This window comes from Glandiceps talaboti, chromosome 11 (genome assembly GCF_964340395.1).
Source record: "Glandiceps talaboti chromosome 11, keGlaTala1.1, whole genome shotgun sequence".
Classification (NCBI taxonomy): domain Eukaryota; kingdom Metazoa; phylum Hemichordata; class Enteropneusta; family Spengelidae; genus Glandiceps; species Glandiceps talaboti.
This window is the reverse complement of record NC_135559.1, coordinates 16,025,531-16,051,283: the sequence shown is the minus strand read 5'-3', so window position 1 is coordinate 16,051,283 and position 25,753 is coordinate 16,025,531. Positions and strand designations below refer to the sequence as shown.

Below are 25,753 nucleotides of genomic sequence, written 5' to 3'. Positions count from 1 at the left end.
GTGGTGGTGGTGGTGGTGGTGGTGGTGGTGGTGGTGATGATGATGATGATGATGATGATGATGATGATGATGATGATGATGATGATGATGATGATGATGATGATGATGATGATGATGATGATGATGATGGTGGTGGTGGTGGTGGTGGTGGTGGTGGTGGTGGTGGTGGTGATGATGATGATGGTGATGATGACGACGACGACGACGACGACGACGACACATAGCATTGTCGGTACATCTGATACACTTTTCTGACCAACATCCAACATACATACACTTAGCTTTCTGGCTTGGAAATGTCGTTCGCCAGAACATAATATAACATATAAAGATTAAAGTACGTCCAATATTTACATTTTTAGTAGGTATCTAAAGATTTTTTTAGTGAGTTGAAAAATAAGAAAACGTCAATCTGAGCAATAATACGTGTCCCTGGCCCTGTGCGTACGGACATATCTACACAGTGCTAGTGATTGTCAGATTGAGGAGACACCCCTTTTTGGAGTGGTCACCTGATCGAGTCATGTGACAGTCACGCCTGCACATAACAGCTAGCAGACAACACATGCAACATGGAAGGGTTACGACGGGTTCATGTGTCGTGGTCGTGTTGGGTCTGTTTAGTAGTTTGTCTCACACACATATCCGAGGTTCTGTCTCTTCCACGTTTTCTGAATGGAAGACCCCGAGGTGGATTCATTGGAGCGCCGAGGTTATTATTTGAGATGTCAGATGCACCGGTGGAGAAATGGATAACACAAAGGTTGGACCATTTCAACGATGCAGACCTCAGATCTTGGCAGCAGGTATTGAATACGTTATCGCCAATATCGGTATTGAATATCGGAACATCAAAAAGTTATCATTTTATGAAGAACAACTGTCGTAGAGTAGCATTTTCAAGTAATTATTAGAACAAGAACGAGGGCATGGGGGATACACACAATATATACTCAAGGTTATCGGAAGGCTGAATATCTTCAATGTTCTTAAATTTTACACACTTGCATTAGCGTTGTGGAGGCAGGTAGATTTGGGGGTCGTTTTGTCGGTTATTTTACGAGATGGGCGTATGTACCATTGTATATAAGGTGAACTTGTTTTGCTATTTCAGAAGTTTCACTTGGAAATATTCTTCAAGAAATTACTATACAAGATAAATTAAAATGAAAAACTGAATTCACATTAAATCGAAGTTTGTGCTGCATTATTAGTTGGTGTCAAACTGTTGCAGTGTCATTACATTGCCTTGGATTGCATATTATGTGACATGTATATTGGTGGTGGGTTTCTTGGGCCCAATCTTCTTGTTTAGTAAGTGGTCTGTCTACATCGCGGATCCGTGATTCGACCACTTCACTATTCCCTTTCCCAGAGTGAAGCAGAATCACAAATCCGTGATGCAAATTGGCTGATAACCTATAGACAAATGCACATTTCAATTTAACTCCCTAGCATGATAAAGAGTGTATTATTTTGACGGAGGATACATGTGACAACTATATGCTTTTAACTCCCTAGCTTAATATAAAACAAATCTCCAGCATAACGAATTTATGAATTTAACGCCCTAGCATGATAAACAAATGTACGAGTATAAAGTTGGCGTCAGATTCAGATTCAGATTCAGATAGCGTCATATTGAGCGTCAGATAGCCTCAGATCCGAAGACACCCAACAAAATCAATCAAACCTGTTATAGTACCGTTGAGATGACAGTAACACCAAACACTGGTACATGTCTAGCTAGATCTCAGCGTTTATCAAATGTACATAAAACATAAGTATGGCAACATATTAGGTATATAAACTCAAACTTAATTTTTACTGACACCTTTCCTGATGCCATGTACATTATTGGCAAAATGTATCAACCAACGAACATACAGTGGCTGAACTTGGGGTTATTAATGTCTCAGTGACAAGCGTTTCAACTCTGTTTCACATATTTTCCCCAAATAAAAATTGTAAAAGCAGAGACATTCCAACTTCCTATCAAAAGTTTGTGAAACGGAATCTTTCCCTGTCGTTGCAACGGTATTATTTCAGGTTTGATGAGTCAGTCGGGTATCTTCAGATCTGAGACTATCTGACACTCAATATGACGCTATCTGAATCTGAATCTGAATCTGACGCCAACTTTATACTCCTAACAAATGTATCATTTTACTCCCTAGCATGATACCAGCTACATATTTAGAACTTTTCTCCGTAGCGTTTCTTTATGAGAAGTGATCTCTACAAACCTGGGGGTCCTGTCTTTTTAACATTGGTGGAGAAGGTTCATTGAACTCTAAGTGGTTGTCTGAAGAAACTGCATGGATCAAGTATGCTGAAAAATATGGTGCTATGTGTTTCCTGGTGGAACACAGATTTTATGGAAAAAGTCATCCAACAGAGTAAGTTTGGTATATACATGCACACTGACACACATTCAGACACAAACATACATGTACATATATTAAAACTCTCTCTCTCTCTCTCTCTCTCTCTCTCTCTCTCTCTCTCTCTCTCTTCTCTCTCTCTCTCTCTCTCTCTCTCTCTCTCTCTCTCTCTCTCTCTCTCTCTTCTCTCTCTCTCTCTCTCTCTCTCTCTCTCTCTCTCTCTCTCTCTCTCTCTCTCTCTCTCTCTCTCTCTCAGAGCAACATCAAGTTGATATTTTGCCTTTATAAGGTATCTTTGCTGTGGGACATTGCATCATGGGAGTCAGCAGAAATAATGTATTCAAGTTGCAAATAAATATTCATGAGAGATGTTTTACACTGAAGCATAGACACTCAGAACTCATGAATATTCAATGTACAACTTGAATATATTATCTCTGCTGACTCCCATGATGCAATAGCCCATATCAGAGATACTATAAAGGCACAAGGTCAACTTGATGTTTCTCTGAATTGCAAGTAATTGTAGGTGATGTAAAATCATGAGATGACTCTCCACAACCCATAGTTTATGAAAATGTCTCTATTTCCTGGAATGATGGTCCCCTTTCAAGGGTAATACATCTATCATAAAACCATGAAACTCAAAGTTCATACATTTTACTATACTTTTCCCCCCTCCTGACTACAGGGATCTTAGTACAGAGAATCTACAACATTTGAGTAGTGAGCAGGCACTTGCTGACTTGGCATATTTCAGGAATTACATGGCTGATAAGATGAACCTAACTGATAGTAAATGGATAGCATTTGGTGGTTCCTATTCAGGTATGTACTTCTACAGTCATGAATTCCCCAGAGTGAGATTTTTGTCTTTCCAGAAAATGATGAGATACTTTTCTCCAATATTTTCCTTCATTTAGCAGTGGAAAGTATTAGTAACCTAAGGGGTCTTGTCTTTTCGAGATGGGAACAAGTACTGGTAAAATGTTTTTATCACAAATATTTTCCTTGATGAATGGAGGAGAGTATTGGATACAGTATTACGGTATATCTTTCATTTATAGCAAACCCTAAAACTATTTTTAAGAGCCATATATCATAATAATTGTATGATCCTCATTGCTTTAATCACCGATTCCTAAGTTGGTCACCCATTAGGCAGGGAGACTGTGAATCTATTTAGATCCTTAGGTTGAAAGGCATAAGCTTTAACCAAAAAAATGAGTTGGCTTCTCACCGCCTCGGGGAAAGAAAGTACACATCAGGATAAATTCACGGTATCTACCAGTTGGCATGTTAACTCAGCTGGTTAGAGCACTCTGACTAGTGTGTAGGGGACGTGGGTTCAATTCCTACACGTGTCACTTTTCTTTCCTCATTTATAACAAATTCAAATTACTTGATGGTGAGTTTCTTTCATTTATAGCAAACCCAGATATTATAAGACCTACACAAACTTAAAGCTACACTTGCTGCAACTGGAACGTTTTTTGGAAATGTTTTGTCAGTTGCAATAACTTACTTGTAATATTGTATACCCTTAAAAGTCTTGCCTCACCTGTGGGTAAACATATTTTTTTGTAGTTGTATACATTATAAATCAAATCAAATAGATTTTTGGGTGCAGACACACTCGGCAGCCATTGTTCAAATAAACAGCGCCCTCTATCAATATTGATCTTTATCATTCAATATATTGCCCCCACACTATCAATATCTACTCTCTCGGTAATACCGAATTAAGACAAGTAAATTGTGGTTGACATCTGGCTTTTTCTAATCTTCATCCAGGCAACCTTGCTGCTTGGTTACGACTAAAATATCCTCATCTGATAGATGGAGCCGTGGCCAATAGTGCACCAGTCCTTGCAAAATTAAACTTCACAGGTACGTGTAATTGGTGCTTTGGGCCAGATCAATAATCCTACATTAAAGGGGCCATATGGATGAGGATCGGGTTTTTATTATAATTTTTAATTTATAAAACAATTTTATCATGGCTTCCTACTTGGAACATCAATGTGAAACAACATCGACTAAGTCTGTGTTTGTTATCGTACGTACAATAACAAACATTTTACACATTTATTAATCTCTTACAATGTATTGAGTTACAAACAAAGACTTGGCATTGTTTTATAAATTAAAAATCCAAAATATAAACCCGATCCTCATCCATATGGCCACTTTAACATAAAATTCATTTCACAAATAAAGTTTTACATTTTTGCTGTTATTTTGTTGAAGAACACTCCAACCCAAAACTCCATTCTCAGTTAAAACCAAGATAACAAACAAGGGGTGTATTTTGACAAAAAAGAGAAAACTTCCCTAATACTTCTTTGTCACTCACTTCACAGAGTATCTTGAAGTAGTCAAGGCGTCCCTAGCTACCAGTAGAGCAGGTACAGTCTGTAACCAGAATATCAACACAGCTGTAGCTGCTATGGAAGACAAAATGAAAACTGCCCAAGGACAGACTGAGTTAAAAAATATGTTTCAGTGAGTTATTAGAATTTCAATATTTCACATGCAGATGACTATTTAATTTGTATTGTCAAAACTGGGAATAATTTGTTATCAGAAAGCAAGGCTGTTGACTCTCTGTCTCGCAGTTTCTAAATATCAACAGAAAGGTTTCTTGTAAATGTTACATCTTTGTTAACTCATTTGCATGAATTTATTAGAAATTTCAGGCAAAGTATTATCAGGTTAGTACTTGCACCAATGTTTTAAAATAAACAAGCAGATAAACTTGCTTTGATAAAAAAACTGGGCTTGAGGCTTTATATAGAGCCCTCTTGTGACAGGACAGAGGAAATAGTTAACCAGAAATTATATGTGCATCCTTAGTGGAATCCCAGTCTCTCTACCTCACAATTCACCTTGACTAACATTTTACGTACCTCCTCACAAATTACAAACTCTGCTTCTTTATCAACATCTCAGGTTATGTAGTCCTCTAGTTGTGTCAAAGGTTGAAGATATTCAAAACTTCTACAGTGCTGCAGCTGGCAACTTTGAAGGTGTTGTACAATATAACAAAGATAACAGAGAATTTGAGGTAATGCTAAAATGTTTTTGTTATGGCATCCTATAAGCTTTTGTGGTGGTTAGAATGTTTTGTATTATGAGACCACCAATTTTTCATTTCTAGCAAGCTTTGCATAAATTTTTCTTTATCCATAATAAGAACTGTTACTCGACAACATCCAGATAATTGAACAGAGATGCTATTCACCATATAACTGCCTATAGGAATGCAAAAATCTCTGTAGTAGGATGAATGCTCAACCTAGCAAGTGTTTCTCAACACAGTCTACAAACTCAACATTGAAAACTCAGTAATTTTGATCTCTGTAGCAGAATGGATGGTTGACCTAGCAAGTGTTCTCTCCACAGAGCTTGCAAACTTAGTATTGAAAACTTAGTAATTTTGACCTCCATGGTAGGCTATTTGGTTAACCTGGCAAGTGTCTCTCAGTCTGCAAACACAATAATTCAAATTTAGTATATTTGGTCCTGCCTTATTATCTACAGCAATGACGGAAAATAGCATCTAATTAGCATATCATCCATTTATGTTTGCAGTTATTTCAGTGTACAAAGATCACATTTCTGTGTGATGTTTTATGTATAAATTATTTTTTGTTTCACTTTATTGACAGGGTGCTGTGGGTACAAACATAACCCTTGACACACTGTGTGACATAATGGTGGACACTAGTGTAGGGGACCCCCTGCATAGGTATGCACAGGTGAATACTCTTATGATGAAGACCTATGGACAGTCCTGTTTAGATATCAGCTATGACTCTATGATCAAAGAAATGAGAGATACAAGCTGGAATGCCAGTGCTGCAGAGGGAGGTATGATAACAATTAGAATAGCAGTGTACACATACTAGAGGGAGGTTGGACAATAATTTGAATAGTAGTGTAGTTGGTGATACTGTATTAAAACATATTTATTTTTGCACATGATCATGACAAATTTGGTGGAATGGTAACTGTGATGTTTCGGGTACATTTTAATTTGGCAGACAGTGCAAGGGCAAAAGTACACTACTGTGAATACTCAGCCAGTCAACCTGCCTTGTTATTCAGTGCACCTGTTCTTGGCACCTTACACAGCAGCTGATATGCATAATATACTATGGTATTTTGATAGTTTACTAATATTTCTAGGGGGGAAATCTTATGCACGACGTTTTTCAATGTAAATAAACACAGCATCGAAATACATACAACTACAATACATGATATGAAGTGAAACAATTGTTGTACAAAACAGGCTATAGTATCATCAATTCAATAGTTACACTTGAGAAGGGGAAGACAGAAACTAGCACAACTGAGGATCTTGAATGAGAGTTAAGATTTATGAATTATAGAAAACACAGAAAGCTATTCAGTCGGTCAATATTTTCACTGATCAATTTTCATTGTACACCATAATACACATGGACTCTAGTCTTCATGTCCAACCAAACATATACTTCTAAACCATTCCCCTAGTGGCCAAACAGTACAATCTTTTGTTTTAACTTGAATAAGTAAATTAGATATTAGATTTTAACAAGAGAAATGTGTAAACAAATTCAATTGTTATGTTTTATCTTGTTACCAGGGAGACAATGGGTGTACCAGACTTGTACAGAGTTTGGTTATTATCAAACCTCAGATGCTGAAGATCAACCATTTGGACACCATTTCCCACTCAAGTAAATAAATTGTATTAGTTTTATATATTAAAGAATTATACACTGGCAAGGTTTTATCACAGTTCAGTGACTTAGTGTTCAGTTACCGGTACTCACTCTGTCATGTGAGGGTACATAGATATGGGAATATTGAAGTCCATGGAATACCAACATATCTCTAGAAATTGCCTCAAAACCTAATGGAAAAGTAATATATGCTCACTTCTTACAGTAGAAATGAAGTTACCTTGGTCTTTCACTAATGGGACATGATGTTTTCAACACAGAGCTAGACATATTTCAACTCTAGACTAACAATAACAGAGACACAACACACAGCAGGATCCTTTGCCCAATCACATTGAACACTGATAAGCATTGCTATTCTTTCACAGTGCAGTAAAAACTGGCTTCTGCTGAAAACATTACACATGGACTTGATGACTTTAATGGCTTCAATTATTTACTTTCCAACTGATAATCAACATTGTAACTTGTCTACTTCTACATCCCAACTGTGCACGCAACCTCTATAATTGTTTCTTTTGCATTTGAAGTTGTCTCTCTGTGTATAAAACATCCTGTCTCAAGAGTGAATGATCAAGACAACATCATATCACCTCTATAACCTGTCCAACAATGGCCAGCGTGGTATATTGTCAAATCTTGCCAAGGGACTTCAGTTGATAGAAGTGCAGTGTAGAGCTGTCCCTCCAACCATTCAAAACCTATGTCTTTATATCTGTAACATTTTAGTAAAGGTCAAAAGATCAAACCTAACCCTTACCTTTACCTATTTCTTCTATATTCAGATTCTCATTACAGCAATGTATTGATATCTATGGTGAACAATTCAACAAGACAACACTGACATCTGGTATTAAAAGTACCAATACAAACTATGGAGGTTTAGGAATAACAACCAGTAATGTAGTATTCCCAAATGGATCTATAGATCCCTGGCATGCACTAGGAATTGTCAAAGATATATCAAAAACTGTTACAGCAATCTATATACATGGTAAGTTTATATAAAGTTATGAAAAGGAGGATTTTCATATCAAATTTTCTAGGATGACATGATCAAATACATGTACATGTGGTTATATTTACTTTTAGAAAAGTACATCTGAAATAATGGAATGTACAGAAAATTATTGATTCCAAATTTTGAGTGGGACAATGGATTCCTAGGGAATCCACCATCCAGTCCATTGATGGATACCCTAGCACTGGATAGCAGTGGATTCCTACTTGATTGTACTAGATATCGCTAGAATCCAGTAAACTAGATACTGGTGATTCCGTTACGGTGGATATGGAACACTCTGTGTAGTGAAATAATAGATGTTTCTGTATAAAAGTTCTAAAATGTACCCCATTAATAACTAAAAATCTTGTAGTTAACAAGGCTATACATCCTAGCCAATCAGGATAAACTTTACATTTGTTTCTCACCCTTTCCTAGCTTCACACCATCTCACTGTTTCCTGGCCAATATTTACTTCCCATATCATTATTCTGGTATATTATTATTACAGCTAGCTTATTGTTGAATTTTGAAAAAATAGTAGATGTACTTTCATTGCATACAATTTGTCAATACAGTATTTGTGTTCCTTTGTGTCTACAGGGACAGCTCACTGTGCTAACATGTACCCAGAGAGATCCGATGATGTAAAAGAACTGAAGGAGGCTAGGATGACCATAGAGATCCTAGTAGGCAAATGGATACAGTGAAAATATAGTGTATTATGAATAGCTAAGCTGCTTATTTAGCATATATATACCCAAGACTGGTCTGTTGTCTGTTGACAATAGTTTACTGTATATACATACCTGTCATATATGGCATGTTATCTGATGTATCTAATAGTTCTGAAAAATCCAAGTATGGACACATAAACAACACACAGGTCATAAAATGAAAACAGACCTCACTTATATACCTCTACGTAGCTTCACCAACTTTCAGCACACACTGTAAAATGCAAGGCTCATTAGTATTCATTTATGGTAATTACCAATATATGGATGTGTAAAATGGCATTATGCAAAATTTGTCAACGATGCCCAATATTCAATTTACCTTGCCTCTTGCACAGCTTTCCTAATGCTTGCTGCTTGCACTGCTTTCCTACCGATGTCAATGAATGCCGTCATATATGTTATGGGTATTATTATGAAAAGTGAGTATCCTGTACCCATTTTCAACACATGAGCTTTAGCAGTCATCCGTTATTCATGCCGATGTACTGACCAATAGCAATCTTCACAGCTCGTTTGCTACAGTTGTCTATTTCATGAAGAAAACGTCTTCCTGAAAGCAATTGAACAGTGGCTTACAAATGGCAAACACACTGACATGCTAACAATTCATGTCTACAAACTATTGCATGGACCCCTGGGTAACAGATTTGATGCCGTCAATAATCAAACCAACGAATGGTTGACATCCAAGTCAGTAAGAGTTTGATATGAGATGTTTTTCTTCAAGATAAGTTTGGACCCCCCTTTGCTCCACCCAAACTCATCCATGAAGATCTCTCATATTGAACTCTTACCTATACAGTGTCGTAAGGCTTGTATCGCTATAAAGTATGGTACGTGGCAGCTGTGTCACATTTCTGCCAATAAGACATGAAAACTGGATGGTCTCAACAAAACTCAACTCAAAGGGTTTCCAAAAGTTCTGGATTTCACCCTGTTAACAGAGCATCATGAGTCCTGTCAGTATATCTGCCAGTATATATATAATATTAACATTTGGCAAGAAATATTACACCCAGATATTTATCGGACTGTATTGGTTACTTAAAAAAGAATTCATAACAAAAGATTGTACACACATTTTGATGTACTACAAAACCACACAGTTGTCACTAAGAACATAATCTTGATGAATTTATTCACTTACAAAATACTGTCAATAACAAGACAGATAAAAACCCTGTGATGTATAACAGGCCAGTATAATATCATTTGCATTACAGTTACAACCCATAACACCGAAGTAAAGCATTTTCTGTATGTACCACAATCATTTATAGCATCCATATCAAGTGTAAAAGTATACTGTTTCATTTGCTAATTGACCACATTAGAAAGGCCACATGCTGGACTTGTAAATAAACCAATTGAAACATACTTTTACACTTGATATGAATGCTATAAATGGGTGTTACTGTGTAGCACATAGAGAAAGTACTTTACTTCAGTGTTACTAGTTGTATGTTGGTACACTATTGCAAAGTCCAATAGGGTAAAAATAAAGACTTGTCTGTGTCTAATATGAAATGTGTCACGGTGTAAACGACTTCAAAAGTCTCTCTTTTCATGTCTTTGAAATAAATAACTTTGATTTATCTTGTGTACAAATCTTCTTTGGTTTACTGAAGTATGTTGGTGTGCCATATATTTCTTTTCAAGTATGTCCTCAGTCTTGTCATGTGTCATAGTTCTACCATAACAGCTATTGAAATTGTCAGCAGTCGAGCTGTTCAACCGCTTGCTATTACTCTCAATAATGTAGTTGGGGTGTCAGCCTTAATCTGGGTTTGATTTAATTTGACATGCTGTAGATAAGATGAGGGTTTGTTCAGTTTGTCTCTACTGAACAATGCAGGTTTTCCTGAGCACTCCTGTTTCCACCTGCACTGTCAGTCAACCCCTAACGACCCTCACTGGACTTCTTGAAAGACAAGCACCGATCTGCTTAAATTGTCCAGTATAAATAAAAGATTATTTTTCAACTGCTTCTACTTTAATACTGAAGATCTTCTTTGTTGGGGATTTGCAGATCCTTTTCTGAGATAGTAACATGGTACATCTTTCTCTATTGGCCATTCAGCTGATTCTATTTTAAAACCAGCAAATCACTGAAGATCTTCTATGTTGGGTTTTGTAGACATATTTACTGAGTAACCAGCATGGAATACATTTCCCCATTGGTCATTCAACTGATTTTGTTTTAACAACAGCCAATCACTGAAGTTGTTCTTTAGTATTCTTCAGGATCTTGATATAATTCATGATTGAAAAATTTACTGCTGCATCAGAACACAAGAGACATGCATGTACATTTGTGGTCTGCATACATGTATGTACTCAGGAATATCATCGTTTTGACCTGATGTAACTGTTCTGAACATAATGAACTATGAAAAATACACATTATAATCTCTCAAGGACTATCACTAGAACTGCTGCTACTAGAGTCTGTTGACATAATTTCTGCATCGTCTTCATTCTCTTTGGAATGACTGATGTCCATGTTTGTAACCGTGTCATTATTATGGCTGACAGATGATGAGTGATCAGTTGATGGTTGCCACGACAACAAACCTGATGCTCCGGATACTAAACCTGTTGAAGAAATCCATACGAAGTACACAAATGTTATTATGGGTGTTATTGATAACTAATAAAATTTGGACAGACCATGCAAAGATTTAAGACCGTGTAGAAATCTATTTTGGCATTTGCCTTTTTTCAAACTAATACAGTAAAGTACCCTCTAGTTACTGGGCCCTTTAAGCCCTATGGTTTCTGGAATGGCTTTATAATTACTCCCCTAAAATATGGTAGAAGGCTTCATTCGTTTGAGTTGATGGCAACTTTCCTTGAAAAGATGAGCTAAATACATTTTAAACTACTGATGTAACAAGAGAAGTGAATAACTTCATTATTACTGAAGTGAAAGAAATGTGATATTATGAGGTCTACAGTGTATGAAATAAAGATATTGCAAAATCAACTCTAAGAGTTTGTCTCCTACCTGGCATTTGTGTATTAAATGCTCCCCCTGTAGCGCCCTCTGTAGTTCCATTTTGGTGACCATTTACAGCAGGTAGGTTACTCATTTTACCCAGGACACCCATTCTCATGTCCATATCGGTTGGATATGGTCTTCTAGGATCTCCTGTAAGGGTGTCAAGTAGGTACATACTTAACTTAGTATGGCACACACTGAGCTATAAGAATTTTTTAGTCCGGATGGTTTGCAAAATGTACTAATAGCATTAAAAATAATGATACACAGATCTAGTGTGATGTAATATTGATGTATGTCTTCAATGGTATTAAAATGGTCATGGCAATGTTAACAATAACATGGTGACATATTAGTTATTAATGACGTGCTTGTTTTCTACAATCTCTCTCCACGTATCGTCAAATGGACAAATTTCACTAAAATGAATAAACTTGGTTTATGTCTCTTCAATGGGGTTTTCCACCTTTGATAAGTTGAATAACTAACACTCCAATATACATGTACCTCAAGATTTCTTGATGTCCTTTGACTGGTTTGCTATTATGTAAACAAAGTTGTTTGTGAATGATAAGATTTAATGACTGCCTACCTGGTGCCCATGTCAACGGTGCTGCTACTGAATTGGTTGCACTAATATGATGTGCATATTTAATAAGGTGATCAACCTCTACACTGTTTTTATCAGCTTGGTCAATAGTCTTCAGTTTCTCCTTGGCTTGATAAATGGCAGTAGCCTGAAAGGCAATGCAGTCATTTGATGGAGTCAGAGAATGAAGTTTGAGAATTGATATCATATGTTAGTACAACTACTTATATATTTCCAATTCTAAATCTTACTGCATACCACATATCGAATCATTTTGCCTTGAAAAAAAATAGTCCTAACTTTAATAGTACCCTGAGGTAAAAACCTGTCACATACAATTTTTTTTTTTAACCCTAATCATGCAATGGCCCTGTCTTTTACACGAACTTGACCTGAAGATAGTTAAAAATTAAAAATACTACTTTAAACAGTCTTGTTTGTTTGTTTGGTTATTTGTTTTACCTTTAGCTGTATGTTGTACACCCATTTACTTGGACTGTAATCAGTTCTAATGGTTCTCAGCACAAGCTAGTTGGTTTTGACAGCTAGGATGTACAATGACAGCTATTGTAACACAACAGTACAGCAAACAGGCTACTACATTACACTAATACATGTACTTACTAATATATGTTCAGCCTCTTTCAAGTGTTTCTGTAGTTGTCTAATCTCTAAATCTCGTCTGTCAATCTCCTCTTCTAGTTGTTCCATCTCTTTCTGCGTCTCTCCCTGAGACTCTGCTTGCTTCAAAGTTGCCCTGATTTCTTCATCCTTTTTCACCAAAGCATCGATTAGCTATGACCAGAGAAGAAAATAACAGACACAAAAATGTCCAAATACATGTTTTCAGTATGTACATTTTAATAAAGAATAAGAGGCAGTCATTAGATGCTATATTCAGGTACATATTAAATTATTTACATGTAGAATTTATCTTCATCCTCTCATTTAACTAAATATTGCTACATGTACCACTCCAGTAGCAACATGGTGTAACTCTATGGTCATTCTGTTTTATTACATTTCTCCAAAAAGAAGTTGTTCACTGTTTAATAATTGAGCATTGAAACTGTATTTGTTATATCTTCATAGTACATGTATCTTATATATATAGTATTTTATTTCCTGAATAGTCTGGTTGGGAAAATATTGGTGTGAAGGGAAATGCTTCATAGGTAGACACAAACATGATAGAAGGGCTTTATTGTATGTACAGTGTATGATAAAATCCTTCCGAGATTCATTCATACATGTAGCATCATCAGTATTATAGGTATCATTCTTCTGCTTCCATGCCAGGGGTACATCGTAAACCAGTTTCTAGATATTTCGGTGCCTGTCCGTTTTGGCCCGAGATGTTTAGGTGCCACTTTGGATGTTTTGTAGCACTAACCAAGATGTTTTAGCACCACTATGTCTATCCAAGATGACTTGGCACCACTATCCAAAGCAAATCGGCACTACTAATTAAATAGTGTGGTCCTTCTTTCACAAACTAATACTAATGCTAACCCTAACCATACATGTAACTGTCTTGGGTACAGAGTTGAAATATATAGGGGAGAAGGTGAAATGTCTATTGCCGATATAGGGTTAGGTGCTGAAATGACAGTTAGTTACCCATTGTAAACCATGAATCACAGTTACAATTCAGTGTTTTTGCAAATACCATTGTATGTATTACATGTGTATTTGTATACTAAAATTGTGTGGTAAATGTATGTAATGTACAAGTGCCCTTTGGGATGTTTATGTTATCAGGAAATCAAAGTGCGGTACCAACTATTTATTACCTGTGGTTCTTCTGGATTGGTTGTTCTCTGAGCTCTCAATGCACCTGTAGTTTCAGTCAACTCTCTGTAAATAAAATCATATAGTGGTATTTTATTATCACTATGCCATGCCCAGGCCAATATCCATAAACCTGCAATTGTGGCATTTGTTATGATTTCGAGTTTTTAATTTCCCCTATTTTTTTACCTCTTTTCGTTCTGTCATTTAACTGGTTAAACAACAGAACGAAAAAAGCACAAAAACTGTCAAAATCATAACAAATGCTACAATTATTGCAGCTACCAACCCTACTCCAATATCACACATGATGTAGAAACATACTGTACAATACACTGAAACCTGAAAATCTTGTTTTGATATATTTTACATGTAATTCCTATATATACATGTAGTATAGAGGGCGTCCTCTTTCGAAACATATTGTGTACCGTAATAAAATTTACCAGAATACATGTAAAAAATAAATGTAAGGGGTCGGGGCATATGTACATATTTATAGCCCGAATTCCAGATACTGACTTATTTATGGAAAAGGTCACATTTTTTGAGAACATAAACAAAGCACATCACATCAGGTTGTTTTCAAGAAATATAAAGAAGTCAATCCTCCAAGCAATTCTTTCCTCCCTGCAATTTACCTTGAACAACGAACAAACTATGAAGTACGATAAATAGTTTGATTTTCTATTCATTGAAAATTTGGGAAGACAAGTTTGACGTGTTTACAAACCTCGTTAACGACTCCGCTTCTTCAACAAGGGTTAACAGTTTCGCTTTGGTATTGATGCACGTCGCCATTTTTCCTGATAAATTGACCTCTCATTTCGAAACCAATAGAATAGCGTGTAATGTAGTTATAAACAAAAAGGGGTCAAATTTAACCAACCAGAGATTCCGTTACTGTTGATACCTTGCGCATGCGTACTTTTAGTATTACAATTAGAGAAGAGTAGTATGTCTGTTTACTTGCGCTCTGTGGTTTTAGAAATTTTACATTCCGCTTAATATTTACATTTTATCACTGCCCATAGATGATGAATAACAAATTTGATGCGTAAGTATATCTACTTTGTTCTGGGTTAATGTTTTGTATATATCTGTTCGCGGGATCAGAACACTTTGTACATTTTAAACGTGTGGACGTCGTGTTTTCACAAGTTACAAACGATGCATTGGCCGGTGAATCGAGTGGCCGTAAGACGCTATCTTTACCGGTGAAAGGATATGAGCAGTAGAAAGAAAACTATTTCTTATCAAATTATTTCTTGAGTCGTTGACTTTAAAAGTGACCGCTCCAGCTCTTCACAAATTATGTTTTTTTCTGTGTAGCAGCCAGATGTTGCTTATACAATGTAAACCCATAGACCCTACACTAGTGTAAAACTGGCATAGTTTCCAATACATTGCAGTTGTACTCTACTTTTGGTGGGGGAACCCTAGTAAAATGACAGAGGAAAACACCGTCAAAGTACTATATTGTTGGGCATGTAGGAGTCCTGGGGAACACATTAGCTGTTCCCATTGTGATAGGGGTGTCAGTGGACATAGGGCCGAGTAGCACAGTTGGTGACACATCCACCTAGTTGTCTGAGGGTTGCAGGTTCATCTCCAGGCCCCAACCAACTTTTCAACTTCATGACTATATACATGCATTATGATACATGTAAATTATGCTAACCTATGTGTATTACATTAACCAGACTCAAAGATGACGACAGTGGGGAAGATAAGGAAGAAAATGATCAGCTAGAACAGAAAAGAACTCCTAGAACAGGGCCTAGGGTAGGTGGAGACACCAACACACCCTATATTCAAACTTGCATGGAGGTAACTTACTGCGGAATGCTCTATTTTCACTCAGAATTTATTTTCACTAATTTCAAAACTATGTATGAAAATCTCATCACATATATTTCATCAAGAATATCTAGATAGTGATTCTCAAATTAGTGAAATTGAATTCCAAGCTGAATTAGTAACTTCAGTTTTCATTGCTAGTTGAAGCCTGTGAAAATATAGTATTCCTCAGTATTCACTTAGAATAGTCAAATGCACTGAATTATGTGTATAGATTTGCTGTATATACTATAGTTCCATAGGATGTACGTGTTGACAGAAAGTTTCAGTTCAAACATAGACCCTCCACCAAGGAGGGTCAATGGTTCAAATAAGGATTGAAATTTAAGTGTGAAAAACAGCTGTCTCACAGAGCTATAGCTACAAAATGTACAAAAATTGGTCCTGAACAAAGGTACATATACAAATCTCAAATTGAAAGAAACACTTGCTCAACACTTCAATCCTATTGGACTCAATGTATACCCTGATCTGATTGCATGAAGTTCTGTACAGGTACATGTATGTGTGCTTATTCTACACTTTGTCTCACATTCTCAAATTTCTGAAATTTCACCAATAGAACATACATGTACAGTAGTATTTGTAAATACATGTACCAAGTACAAAATGATGATTCGGATTCATGTAACAAAGAAATAAACAATGTACACATGATTTTGAAGAAAGGAAATAGACAATGTACACATGATTTTGATGAAAGGAAATATATTATGGTATAATAATGTACATGTATACATGTTGTACCCATTGTGTGCATTTTATAATTAGATACGAAATGTAGATGAATCTAAACATTATTAGAAATAAATTGTCTTGTCTATTTTGTCTGTACATTGAAACAAATTATTTGTCTACTGTATATAGAGCAAACAAGTTTTCTATCTCTGTTTGCCTGTACAGTACATTGTATAGTGAGTGATTTGTCTACAGTGTACATGTACATGTATTTATTTTTATCTGGACAGGGACCTATGAAGCCAGGTCCTGGAGAACACAGATTACAGTACGCATACTCCATCTGGTTTTCCAGGAGAACGCCAGGAAATAAAACTTCATCAACAAATTATGAACAGAATATCAAATATGTAGGATCATTTTGCTCTGTAAGTATAATTGTACCCCTTTCATTACTTTTGTAAAATCTACATGCATGTATTTGTTTGTTTGTTTGTTTGTTTATTTAAATGGTCAAATTTCAAGTATTTTGGTCTGAAAAAAATTCACTGTAATCTGTATTTTGGTCCCATTTTACTGTTACTGTCCTCAAATGCTTGAATCTAAATTGGTTGTAACTTTTTAGAATGTTTGCCATATTAGATAGACAAAGCGACATTATCATCATCATCATCATCATCATCATCATCATATTATACATACTCACATTATCATATCAGCTCAAATAAATAACATAAAAATACTTTCTCAGATTCAGTAAATTTTGTCCTGTCTGCCATGATGAACGATTTCTTTTCAACTATTTAAAACGAAGTGCATTGAGTAACACCATGTTCTGTCTGATTCTATTTCAAAGGTTGAACAGTTCTGGGCATTATACAGTCATTTAGTTAGACCCAGTGATTTGTCTGGTCACAGTGATTTTCATCTCTTTAAAGAAGGTATCAAACCAATGTGGGAGGTAAGTGTGTCATCAAATTATCAGCATTGATTAATTTATGTTTTGATAGTAGACAGCATCTAAATACATACTATGTTCTCCTACTGGTACCAAGTGACTTTATTTGTTACTCTGTTTAATGCTAACTCTGGGAACCCCAGTAAAAGAGGGAAAAATCCTCAATGCATTTGCCCCATGCATGTACTTTGAAAAACATGGAGTTAGTTTTTGTGTGGAACTCCAGTAAACACCTGAAAACTCAAATAGATTTTACCCACCACACAAAATACACACATATATTTGTATCTACTACTGCTGCTAAAAGGATAGGCTTGTACACCTTAGACAACTTGCATGTACATGTAAGCATGATATCCACACATTATGTAATACTGAAATTCATAAATGCGTAATGAGTGAAGTCACTAGAGATTGAAAAACTATGCTACCCTCAATTACATGAGACCGTAGTATATGCCCCCCCCCCCCTCCCCCCAAAGATTTCATCTCACTATCTCACTTCACTCGTATTGTGTCATATTGTTTTGGAAGAACATCCGAGGTCTAGCAGCTAGACTTAACAATTTTACTGCCTAAGTGCATTATATAAATACTGAACATTCAGTTCTTGCTCAACACATTGACTTCCCTTCCAATGCATATGCTACACCTGCATTATTGTAGGCATGCATGAGAATACATCAAACTTCTTGTTCTATTTTGCCCCTTTAGCATGAAGTAAAATGTTGCAAGGTACCAAGAATTGGTCACAACAATAATACAATACAATATTTACACACTTGTTGTTTCTAGGATGAAGCCAATAAAGATGGTGGCAAGTGGATTGTCCGACTCAAAAAAGGTTTAGCATCCAGATGTTGGGAAAACTTGATTTTAGCAATGTTAGGGGAACAGTTTATGGTTGGGGAAGAAATCTGTGGTGCTGTCGTCTCAATCAGATTCCAGGTAAGACAATTTTGTGATATCAGTCTTCCAATCAGATTCCAGGTAAGATAATTTTATGATATCAGTCTTCCAATCAGATTCCAGGTAAGATAATATTGTGATATCAGTCATCTAGCCCAATTAAATCACACATAATGGGTGGCTTTGTTGCTTTTACCTTTCACTATATATATATATATATATATATATATATATATATATATATATATATATATATATATATATATATATATATATATATATATATATATATATATATATCTTCTGGTGCCATTTTTTGACAACTTGACAATTTCTTGGATATAATGAATTGAATGTTGTATATCTAAAATCTACACACAAGTGTTTTGAGTGCATAAGCCTTAGGGACAATCACACAATGTGACACAAACTCAATAAACATACTTTGTTCCTTTATGGGGAAGGACGTCTAGCCTCAGTGCGACTGCTGAACTTCATTTTCGCAAAATCTCGAAAATGTTCACACCATCAATGATAATAGGTTCTGTATTTACTAATGAGATGTTAATAAGTTCATACTGTTAATGTGATATACAGTGCCAGCTTTACCATGTTTTTATTTTGTATCATATCAATCGTACTGGCACGACTACTACAGTTTTCAATATGGTTTATATCGTATTAACATGTCTATGCCACACTCTTGAGTGTTTGTTTAGTGGGAGGGGTGTTTTACCTAAATGAACGGAGTTCTTTTATTGAGCATGTGTAACATTGTGCAATCGTCCCTTAATGAACCCATATGTTTATAAGCATGTCCCAACTCTCTTTAAGTTCTTATTACGGATTTCTTAAGGGTCATTGTAGGGGAGGGTACAGTGGAGCTGTTTGTTTATATACAATGTACTTTGTTTGTGTATTCGTCATAGTCTTCATATCATGCTGTACAATAACAGACAGAAACATGTGATACAGTCATGAGATGAAGGCAACAGAACAAAATCAACAATCTTGCTTTCCTAAGTCAGAATACATTCCTGGTTTGATTGTCTAAGTCAGTTGTTACTATTCAAATCACTTGGTCTTTTGTGACTGTATAAACATTGCTCCTTTCAGTATATTGTATAACAGTAGTGAAACATGTTCTATATACAAATGTATATTGTATAACATGCAAAAATTTCTGGATTAAAAAAACTCAACACAGACATAGTATACGGATATAATGGAATATATATTTATTCCCAGAGATATATTTACAATGAATCTACAGTAACATTGAAACAAATTAACTATACATTGTGAGGAAGGGAGACAAAAATGAGTTGCATTCCCTGTTGCAATCTTAGAAATTACTAAATTCTGGGCAAAACTGATCAATCGGAAGGCATGCGAACTTTGAAAGAATGAAAAGAAATCATAAAATATTTACAAATCTATATATCAAAAAAAGAAAACTATGAACTGCTTACAATAGTACCTGTTCCAAATACCGTTGTGGTCATACGACTGGACATAAGTGATAATTAGTATGATGGATTTATCCTACTGAGGCAGCCCAGCAAAGTCTGAGTGAAATGTCTTGCTAGAACACTTGACTGGAAACTATATTATTATATTGTTTAACAGGAGGATATAATTTCAATTTGGAACAAGACTGCCAGTGATCAAGCCACAACAACACGAATACGAGACACACTTCGGAGGGTCCTGAATTTACCACCTAACACAATCATGGAATACAAAACACATACAGACAGTCTAAAGTAAGTACTATGTTCATATCTAATGTTTAACTTATTGAAGACACCCACAGAGGTGAATGACTAGTTGAAGGTTCAAGTCAGTCTTTGTACTCATTTACTGCTGATGTTTAATGCTGCTGTAATTCTTGGATGGATTCATTAGAGTAGGTCACATGATCTCACTTCACGTATACCCTCACCTGTAAGAGGGCGCTAACATGGCTCAGTAAAGTACCTTGTAGCATTACAAGCTTGTTTATTGTTAGATTTCATAAACTTGATGAAGTAAATACATCATCGAATGTGATATTCCAATCTGATTAAAATCCGATGTAGTGGACTCGGCGCAATTTCTTCTTAGTGCTTACATTTACTTTCGTGTGTTCTTTTATGAGTGCCTGTTAACTACATCTGACACAATACAATAGGTTTTCTCAAACCCAATCTCATTCTTACAAGTAGCCAACCAGCATCCGTCTTACAATATAACACTCAACATTCGAAATTGAAAGAAAGAGAGCCACCAAACAGTAATGATTACATCGTTGTCTGTGCTCAAGCTCTTTTCGAACGGAGCACTCTTAAGTACACTACCCATATGTTTTAGCACATTTCATTCATTGAGAAAATTTACTTGGCATTCTGATGTGGCTCGAGAACACCTATGCTATTGTATCAGATGTAGGTAATGAACAAATAACAGTAAACGTAAAAAGGAATCGTGCCAAGTACACTACATCAGATTTTAATTAGATTGATTTTATTCTTAACTATATGAAACCATAGTTTTTAGCACAACTGGACTTGTTGATGTTTCCACAGAGCATTTCAGATATGGTGACTCCTAAGAACCAGTATGTCTGTGTAATATATCGTTGTCTCTCTTTTTCTCTCTTTCTCTCTACAGAGATAACTCCAGCTTCAGAAACACAGACATCTTTCTCCGATGATTCACAAACCGATGAAATGTTAGATCCTAATTTTTTTCAACATCCAAAAAATTACAACGGTATCTTCTTCTTTTTTTCACCAACAGGATGGTTCTCTTTAGACCTCAGAAACCGTTTATCATACAAAGCTAACAGTTCAATGCAAAGTTAGCAGTTCAATGAAAAGTTAGCAGTTAAATGCAAAGTACTGTAGTCTGTAAGTGTATCAGGACATGTCTCATACAAACCAAAGACGACAGGGGGCAACTACACTAACATTCCTGAAAGCAATTACGTTGCAACCATCTATTTTGTGTACATATCGGATTGGAAAATGGCAGGCGATGAAACTGATTTCTCTGTGGATGTATGTAACACCCCCTGTTCTCTAAAGTTTTAAGAGAATTTGGTTCAGACTGATCACCCCCCATATCAAAGAATTGGATATTGTTCTCCATTACAGACCTGTTGTATAGCATTTTGTTTTTGAGAAACTACCCATATGTAAGTTATACATATATATAGTAATCATAGTTGACTTTGTGTTCATAGCTAGCACCCTGTTGTAACACAATAGTTAGTTCAAAACCTATGTATTAGAAAGAAAACCATAAAAGAATGTATCCTTTATTTTTAAGTCGTCATCTGTCAATAAAAAATTGTTTCTAAAATTTTTCAATTTCTTCAATGTGTGATTTCGTTTGTCATTTTATGGAATTCAGTACAGATGTCTCACAAACAACATCTCACAGTAAACTTTAAACAAGTCCGTGCTCAGTCAATGTGATTGAAGAGGATCACTTGTGATTATTGTGTATACATTTCTATGGTACCTTTGTGTTCATTGAGCTGGTAATTCATAATAGGGTTATTAAATGTGCATATGTCTAACCTAGAATTACTTAGATTTGATGTCAAAGGTTCAGGAGGGCATATTGTAAACCTGGAAATTTTCGCTAAAGACTTATTTTTGCATATTTCACTGGAAGACAAAAACACAAAAATAAGTAGTGACTAAAACGCCTTCTTGTACATAGCCACAATGGTACCAGTCTGGTAGTTACTGAAAATTAGTCTTTTAGAACTAGCTGAAAACTGAAAAATTGCACACACAAAAATGAAGCAATATATGTGTGTGTGTGTGTGCATATGTGTGCATACCAGTATGTATGTATGTGTGTGTGTGTGTCAGTGTATCTATGTATCTATCTATCTATGTATGTACAGTATCTGTCATCGTGTAACTATGTGATTTTGTATTACTCAATACAGTTGATCTTAGGAAAGGAATATAGTCCAATAAAGATATCCACCCAGGATATTCATTTGACCCAGACAATGTGAAAGTTTTGGATTGTGAACTGGGGCTGTGTGTGTGTGTGGGGGGGGGGGGGGGGGCGTGGTGAAGGAAGCAATTCATATATGGACTTCATTACCCCTCAATGAACTGTGATAGGGGATGTTATCATTTTCCCAAATTTGGGATGATTGTCGAAAGTCCTGCATGTGTCAAGACACACTGACAAAGCCATGGTAGTCATGGATACCTGGTGAAAGCTTTGGTGAGCTACTAGTATTTGTTGGTGTAGAAATGAAGTTAAATTTATGAACTTAAAAATATTTCTGAGGGAAAATCAGTGTTTACTTGAAACATCTGACAACTAAAAGTTTAAGTAGTAAGAGTTGAAATTGAAAGTAGTTGTCATATTTAGAAAAGAATTACTAGTATCAGAAGTTCATAACACCATTGTCATACATTTGAGAAAATTCTGTTAAATACCTTGAAGACCTTATTCACATTTTGTATCAAGTTAATGTTAAATGCACGCATCCATACATACATACATACACACTCACTCACAGAAGTTTGTTTAACAAATTTATTTACTTACTGTAATCTCTACATCAAGTAAATAAGAGAGAAAAGTCTACATTTGTATTGTGTAGGTATACTTCAATGGCTAGCTACATGCAGTAAAAGTTCACCAAAAGAACAATTTGACGTGTCTTGATTGATACTCAAGACAACCAGAAGAACTAATATCTTAATAATAATGTCTTAATAATAATGTCTTGATTGATACTCGGACAACTAGAAGAATGTGAGATTGATTCAATGTTCGACTGTTGATTTATACTACTCTAAATATCATCTGTATAACTTTTGAATAAATTTTAAAAGTCAGATTTTGCAAGTTCATGTGTATCGCCATATTGACCATTTTGAACTGCCCTCTGGTGGTCATTCTGAGAATGCGTGACGTCATATCCTCCTAACATTGAACTTGGCATACTTAAGCAATGGTGTACAGTGGTGATCTTGATTTAGAATCATTTGTATTATTCTGGAAAAGAGATGGCGTCTCAGTATTAGTATTAGTTTGAGGGTTTACTCTTTGGACATTGTAGCTTCTGATTAGGAAATGTACCCAGTGCATTCAACAAATATAAATGTATATTATAATATTCATGTATTCTACTTTTTGAATGGCCTTTCATAGCCTCACACCAGGGATAAATTGCTTGATGATTTGAAATTTACAGATTTTTCTTCTCTGTAGTTGTTGAGGTAAGTTTTATCTTGGTAGCACACATTACAAAGCAGTGTACCTTTTATCGTAGACCGTCCACGGAAGGGCTATGCTTTTATACAAAACAATGGAAATGTCTAGTAAAATGCTGCATCAGTTCTGTTATTTCTTGTTAATGTATTGGCTACAGAAGTTAACCATATAATCTCAGACCACCAAACATGGTCTGGGACATAATCAACACACACCTAAAGAACACCGGGCCAAACCTTCAATGTTAAACCGTCAAGTATTGGATAAGGCTCTAGCACGTCAACTTCATTTTATCTCAGTTCTTACCATAGGCGGTGGAGGGATCCACTGTCTATGTTCTAAATCACGCTATGGTACACAAGTAATACATTTGGATTTTCAGTGATGCCTAACAATCAAACGATAAATTCTTGTACAAGTTATATACAACTACCCTCAGTACCTAGTTGGGTTGTCGACCTGGTGTGCATTTTCTCCAAAGATTGCCAGATCGATCACTAAACATGTTACAGAGGCCAAGACATAATGACATGTAAAATTGACAATATAAATTGGATTGAAAATTGGAATATGCAATGATGTTATTTATATATTGTAAATGTTGGATATAAGCTTGGTTATGTCGCCAATATTGCAATTTTTTACTCGAGATTTGTTATTTTTCGGAAATAAACTATAGTTTTTAAAACCATAAAATTATTATATAGGAAAAGAAAACTAAATGCTGGTCATTAATTTTCATGTAAAAATCAAGAAAAAATAACGGTCATCATAAAACTTCCCAAACAAAAAAGATATGAATAATTTAACGATATCAATATTTTAATTCAGTTTGGAGCTATCCAGTGTAAAGATGAGGGATATTATAATTTATATCCACGTTTATCTATTCATTTGCTAATAACTGGTATGGTATATTACACAAAGTTTATATACTTCATATTGTATGATTTTGGACTTAAATGTACATGATAAAACAATGTTGTCTACTTAGATATTATATCGTGTCTTAAAGGGCATTTACTGTTGACTGTACAAACTCATACTGTCTATTGACAAAAAAATATAAAATTGCTATATACATGAAATATAATATGAATGCTTCGTTCTTCTCGTCTCATGCATCATATGGCAAGATGCTATGATAACATAACACGGTCAATAAAACTGAATACATATTAAGTTATACGCAGATCTTTTTGTAAATTTATCCTCTTTTCACACTAACATACACTTCTTCTATAAACTTATGGATTTATTTTTTACAGTTTTCTGAATTTTTTTGTTTTATTTGTTTTCAAAATCGCTTTATGATTATTTATATAGTCTCATCAATAATGAAGGAATTTCTCTTCTGGTTTCCCGAAATTATGATGCAATCCGATGTCTCAGTCTTGGTCCTTCGCACACTTGGATGTGTTTTATTTATGTCATCTCGAAGTACATGAAGTTCTGTGAAAGAAAACACATATATAGGATGAGATTCTGCTGAATCAAGTACTGTCACATATGGAGGAAGTAAAGGGTGAGATCAATATTTCAATGGAGGAAAAGAACGAAATTCTTTTACTTTGGGGGTGGGGCCATTTTAGTTCTCGTCCTACAAAAACGATTTTGCTTTTAATGAATCTGTTTGTACCACTAAATATAAATATTTCTAAAAAAAATTAGTTGTCAAATCGAGAAATGAAGGAATTTTTGCCATAGTAAATGCATGACACTAAAATAAAGTACTTGGCAACAAAATAAATAAACTACATACTGACTTTGTATTCATAGCACTACATACTATTATATACTGATTTGAACTCGATTGTGCTGTCTGAAACATTTTCAATTTTGGCTAATTTAGTTACAAGGGGTGGGGGT

The 25,753-nt window shown here is 35.4% G+C and overlaps 4 protein-coding genes across 7 annotated transcripts in view; 2 read left to right on the top strand and 2 right to left on the bottom strand.

The window, feature by feature from the left end:
• Window positions 1–561: 561 nt before the first annotated feature.
• Window positions 562–10,795, top strand: LOC144442207 (putative serine protease K12H4.7). The gene is given in 11 exon segments (XM_078131487.1): window positions 562–806; window positions 2,216–2,261; window positions 2,264–2,399; window positions 3,076–3,212; window positions 4,179–4,274; window positions 4,748–4,889; window positions 5,337–5,451; window positions 6,056–6,257; window positions 7,018–7,111; window positions 7,903–8,111; window positions 8,724–10,795. Coding segments are annotated over 11 exon segments (1,518 nt in total). The 5' UTR covers window positions 562–572; the 3' UTR covers window positions 8,831–10,795.
• Window positions 10,005–15,042, bottom strand: LOC144442208 (mediator of RNA polymerase II transcription subunit 4-like). The gene is made up of 6 exons (XM_078131489.1): window positions 14,975–15,042; window positions 14,244–14,307; window positions 13,075–13,245; window positions 12,454–12,598; window positions 11,868–12,011; window positions 10,005–11,455 (listed from the first exon to the last, which is right to left on the bottom strand). The coding sequence occupies exons 1-6, from the start codon at window positions 15,040–15,042 to the stop codon at window positions 11,274–11,276; spliced, it is 774 nt and encodes a 257-aa protein (XP_077987615.1). The 3' UTR covers window positions 10,005–11,273.
• Window positions 15,043–15,175: 133 nt separating this feature from the next.
• Window positions 15,176–21,966, top strand: LOC144442249 (eukaryotic translation initiation factor 4E type 2-like). Of its 4 annotated transcripts, none has more exons than XM_078131534.1 (7): window positions 15,176–15,298; window positions 15,945–16,026; window positions 17,070–17,207; window positions 17,636–17,740; window positions 18,533–18,685; window positions 20,276–20,412; window positions 21,428–21,966. In XM_078131534.1, exons 1-7 carry the CDS (start codon window positions 15,276–15,278, stop codon window positions 21,471–21,473), a joined length of 684 nt encoding a protein of 227 aa, XP_077987660.1. In that variant the 5' UTR covers window positions 15,176–15,275; the 3' UTR covers window positions 21,474–21,966. The 4 variants fall into 4 exon arrangements, with proteins under 4 accessions (XP_077987660.1, XP_077987661.1, XP_077987658.1 ...); XM_078131535.1 differs by having other exon boundaries at window positions 21,299–21,966; XM_078131532.1 differs by having other exon boundaries at window positions 15,945–16,071.
• A 1,293-nt stretch (window positions 21,967–23,259) lies between these two features.
• Window positions 23,260–25,753, bottom strand: part of LOC144442248 (phospholipid scramblase 1-like) — a 9,315-nt gene continuing 6,821 nt past the window's right edge. Inside the window, exon 7 of the mRNA XM_078131531.1 lies at window positions 23,260–25,336. Within this exon, the coding sequence (XP_077987657.1) occupies window positions 25,310–25,336 (27 nt within the window). The 3' untranslated portion in view covers window positions 23,260–25,309. The remainder of the gene's footprint in view (window positions 25,337–25,753) is intronic.

What these genes read in the sequence shown, in the direction of transcription:
- LOC144442208 (XM_078131489.1), bottom strand. Translation starts at nt 15,042, where the DNA reads ATGGCGACGTGCATCAATACCAAAGCGAAACTGTTAACCCTTGTTGAA. An exon ending in CCAATCCAGAAGAACCACAG is followed by an intron (nt 13,246 to 14,243) that starts GTAATAAATAGT and finishes CTCTGGTCATAG; the next exon opens with CTAATCGATGCTTTGGTGAA. An exon ending in ACCGTTGACATGGGCACCAG is followed by an intron (nt 12,012 to 12,453) that starts GTAGGCAGTCAT and finishes ACACCCTTACAG; the next exon opens with GAGATCCTAGAAGACCATAT.
- LOC144442249 (XM_078131532.1), top strand. Translation starts at nt 15,276, where the DNA reads ATGATGAATAACAAATTTGATGC. An exon ending in ATGTAGGATCATTTTGCTCT is followed by an intron (nt 17,208 to 17,635) that starts GTAAGTATAATT and finishes TCTATTTCAAAG; the next exon opens with GTTGAACAGTTCTGGGCATT. An exon ending in ACACATACAGACAGTCTAAA is followed by an intron (nt 20,413 to 21,427) that starts GTAAGTACTATG and finishes TTTCACCAACAG; the next exon opens with GATGGTTCTCTTTAGACCTC.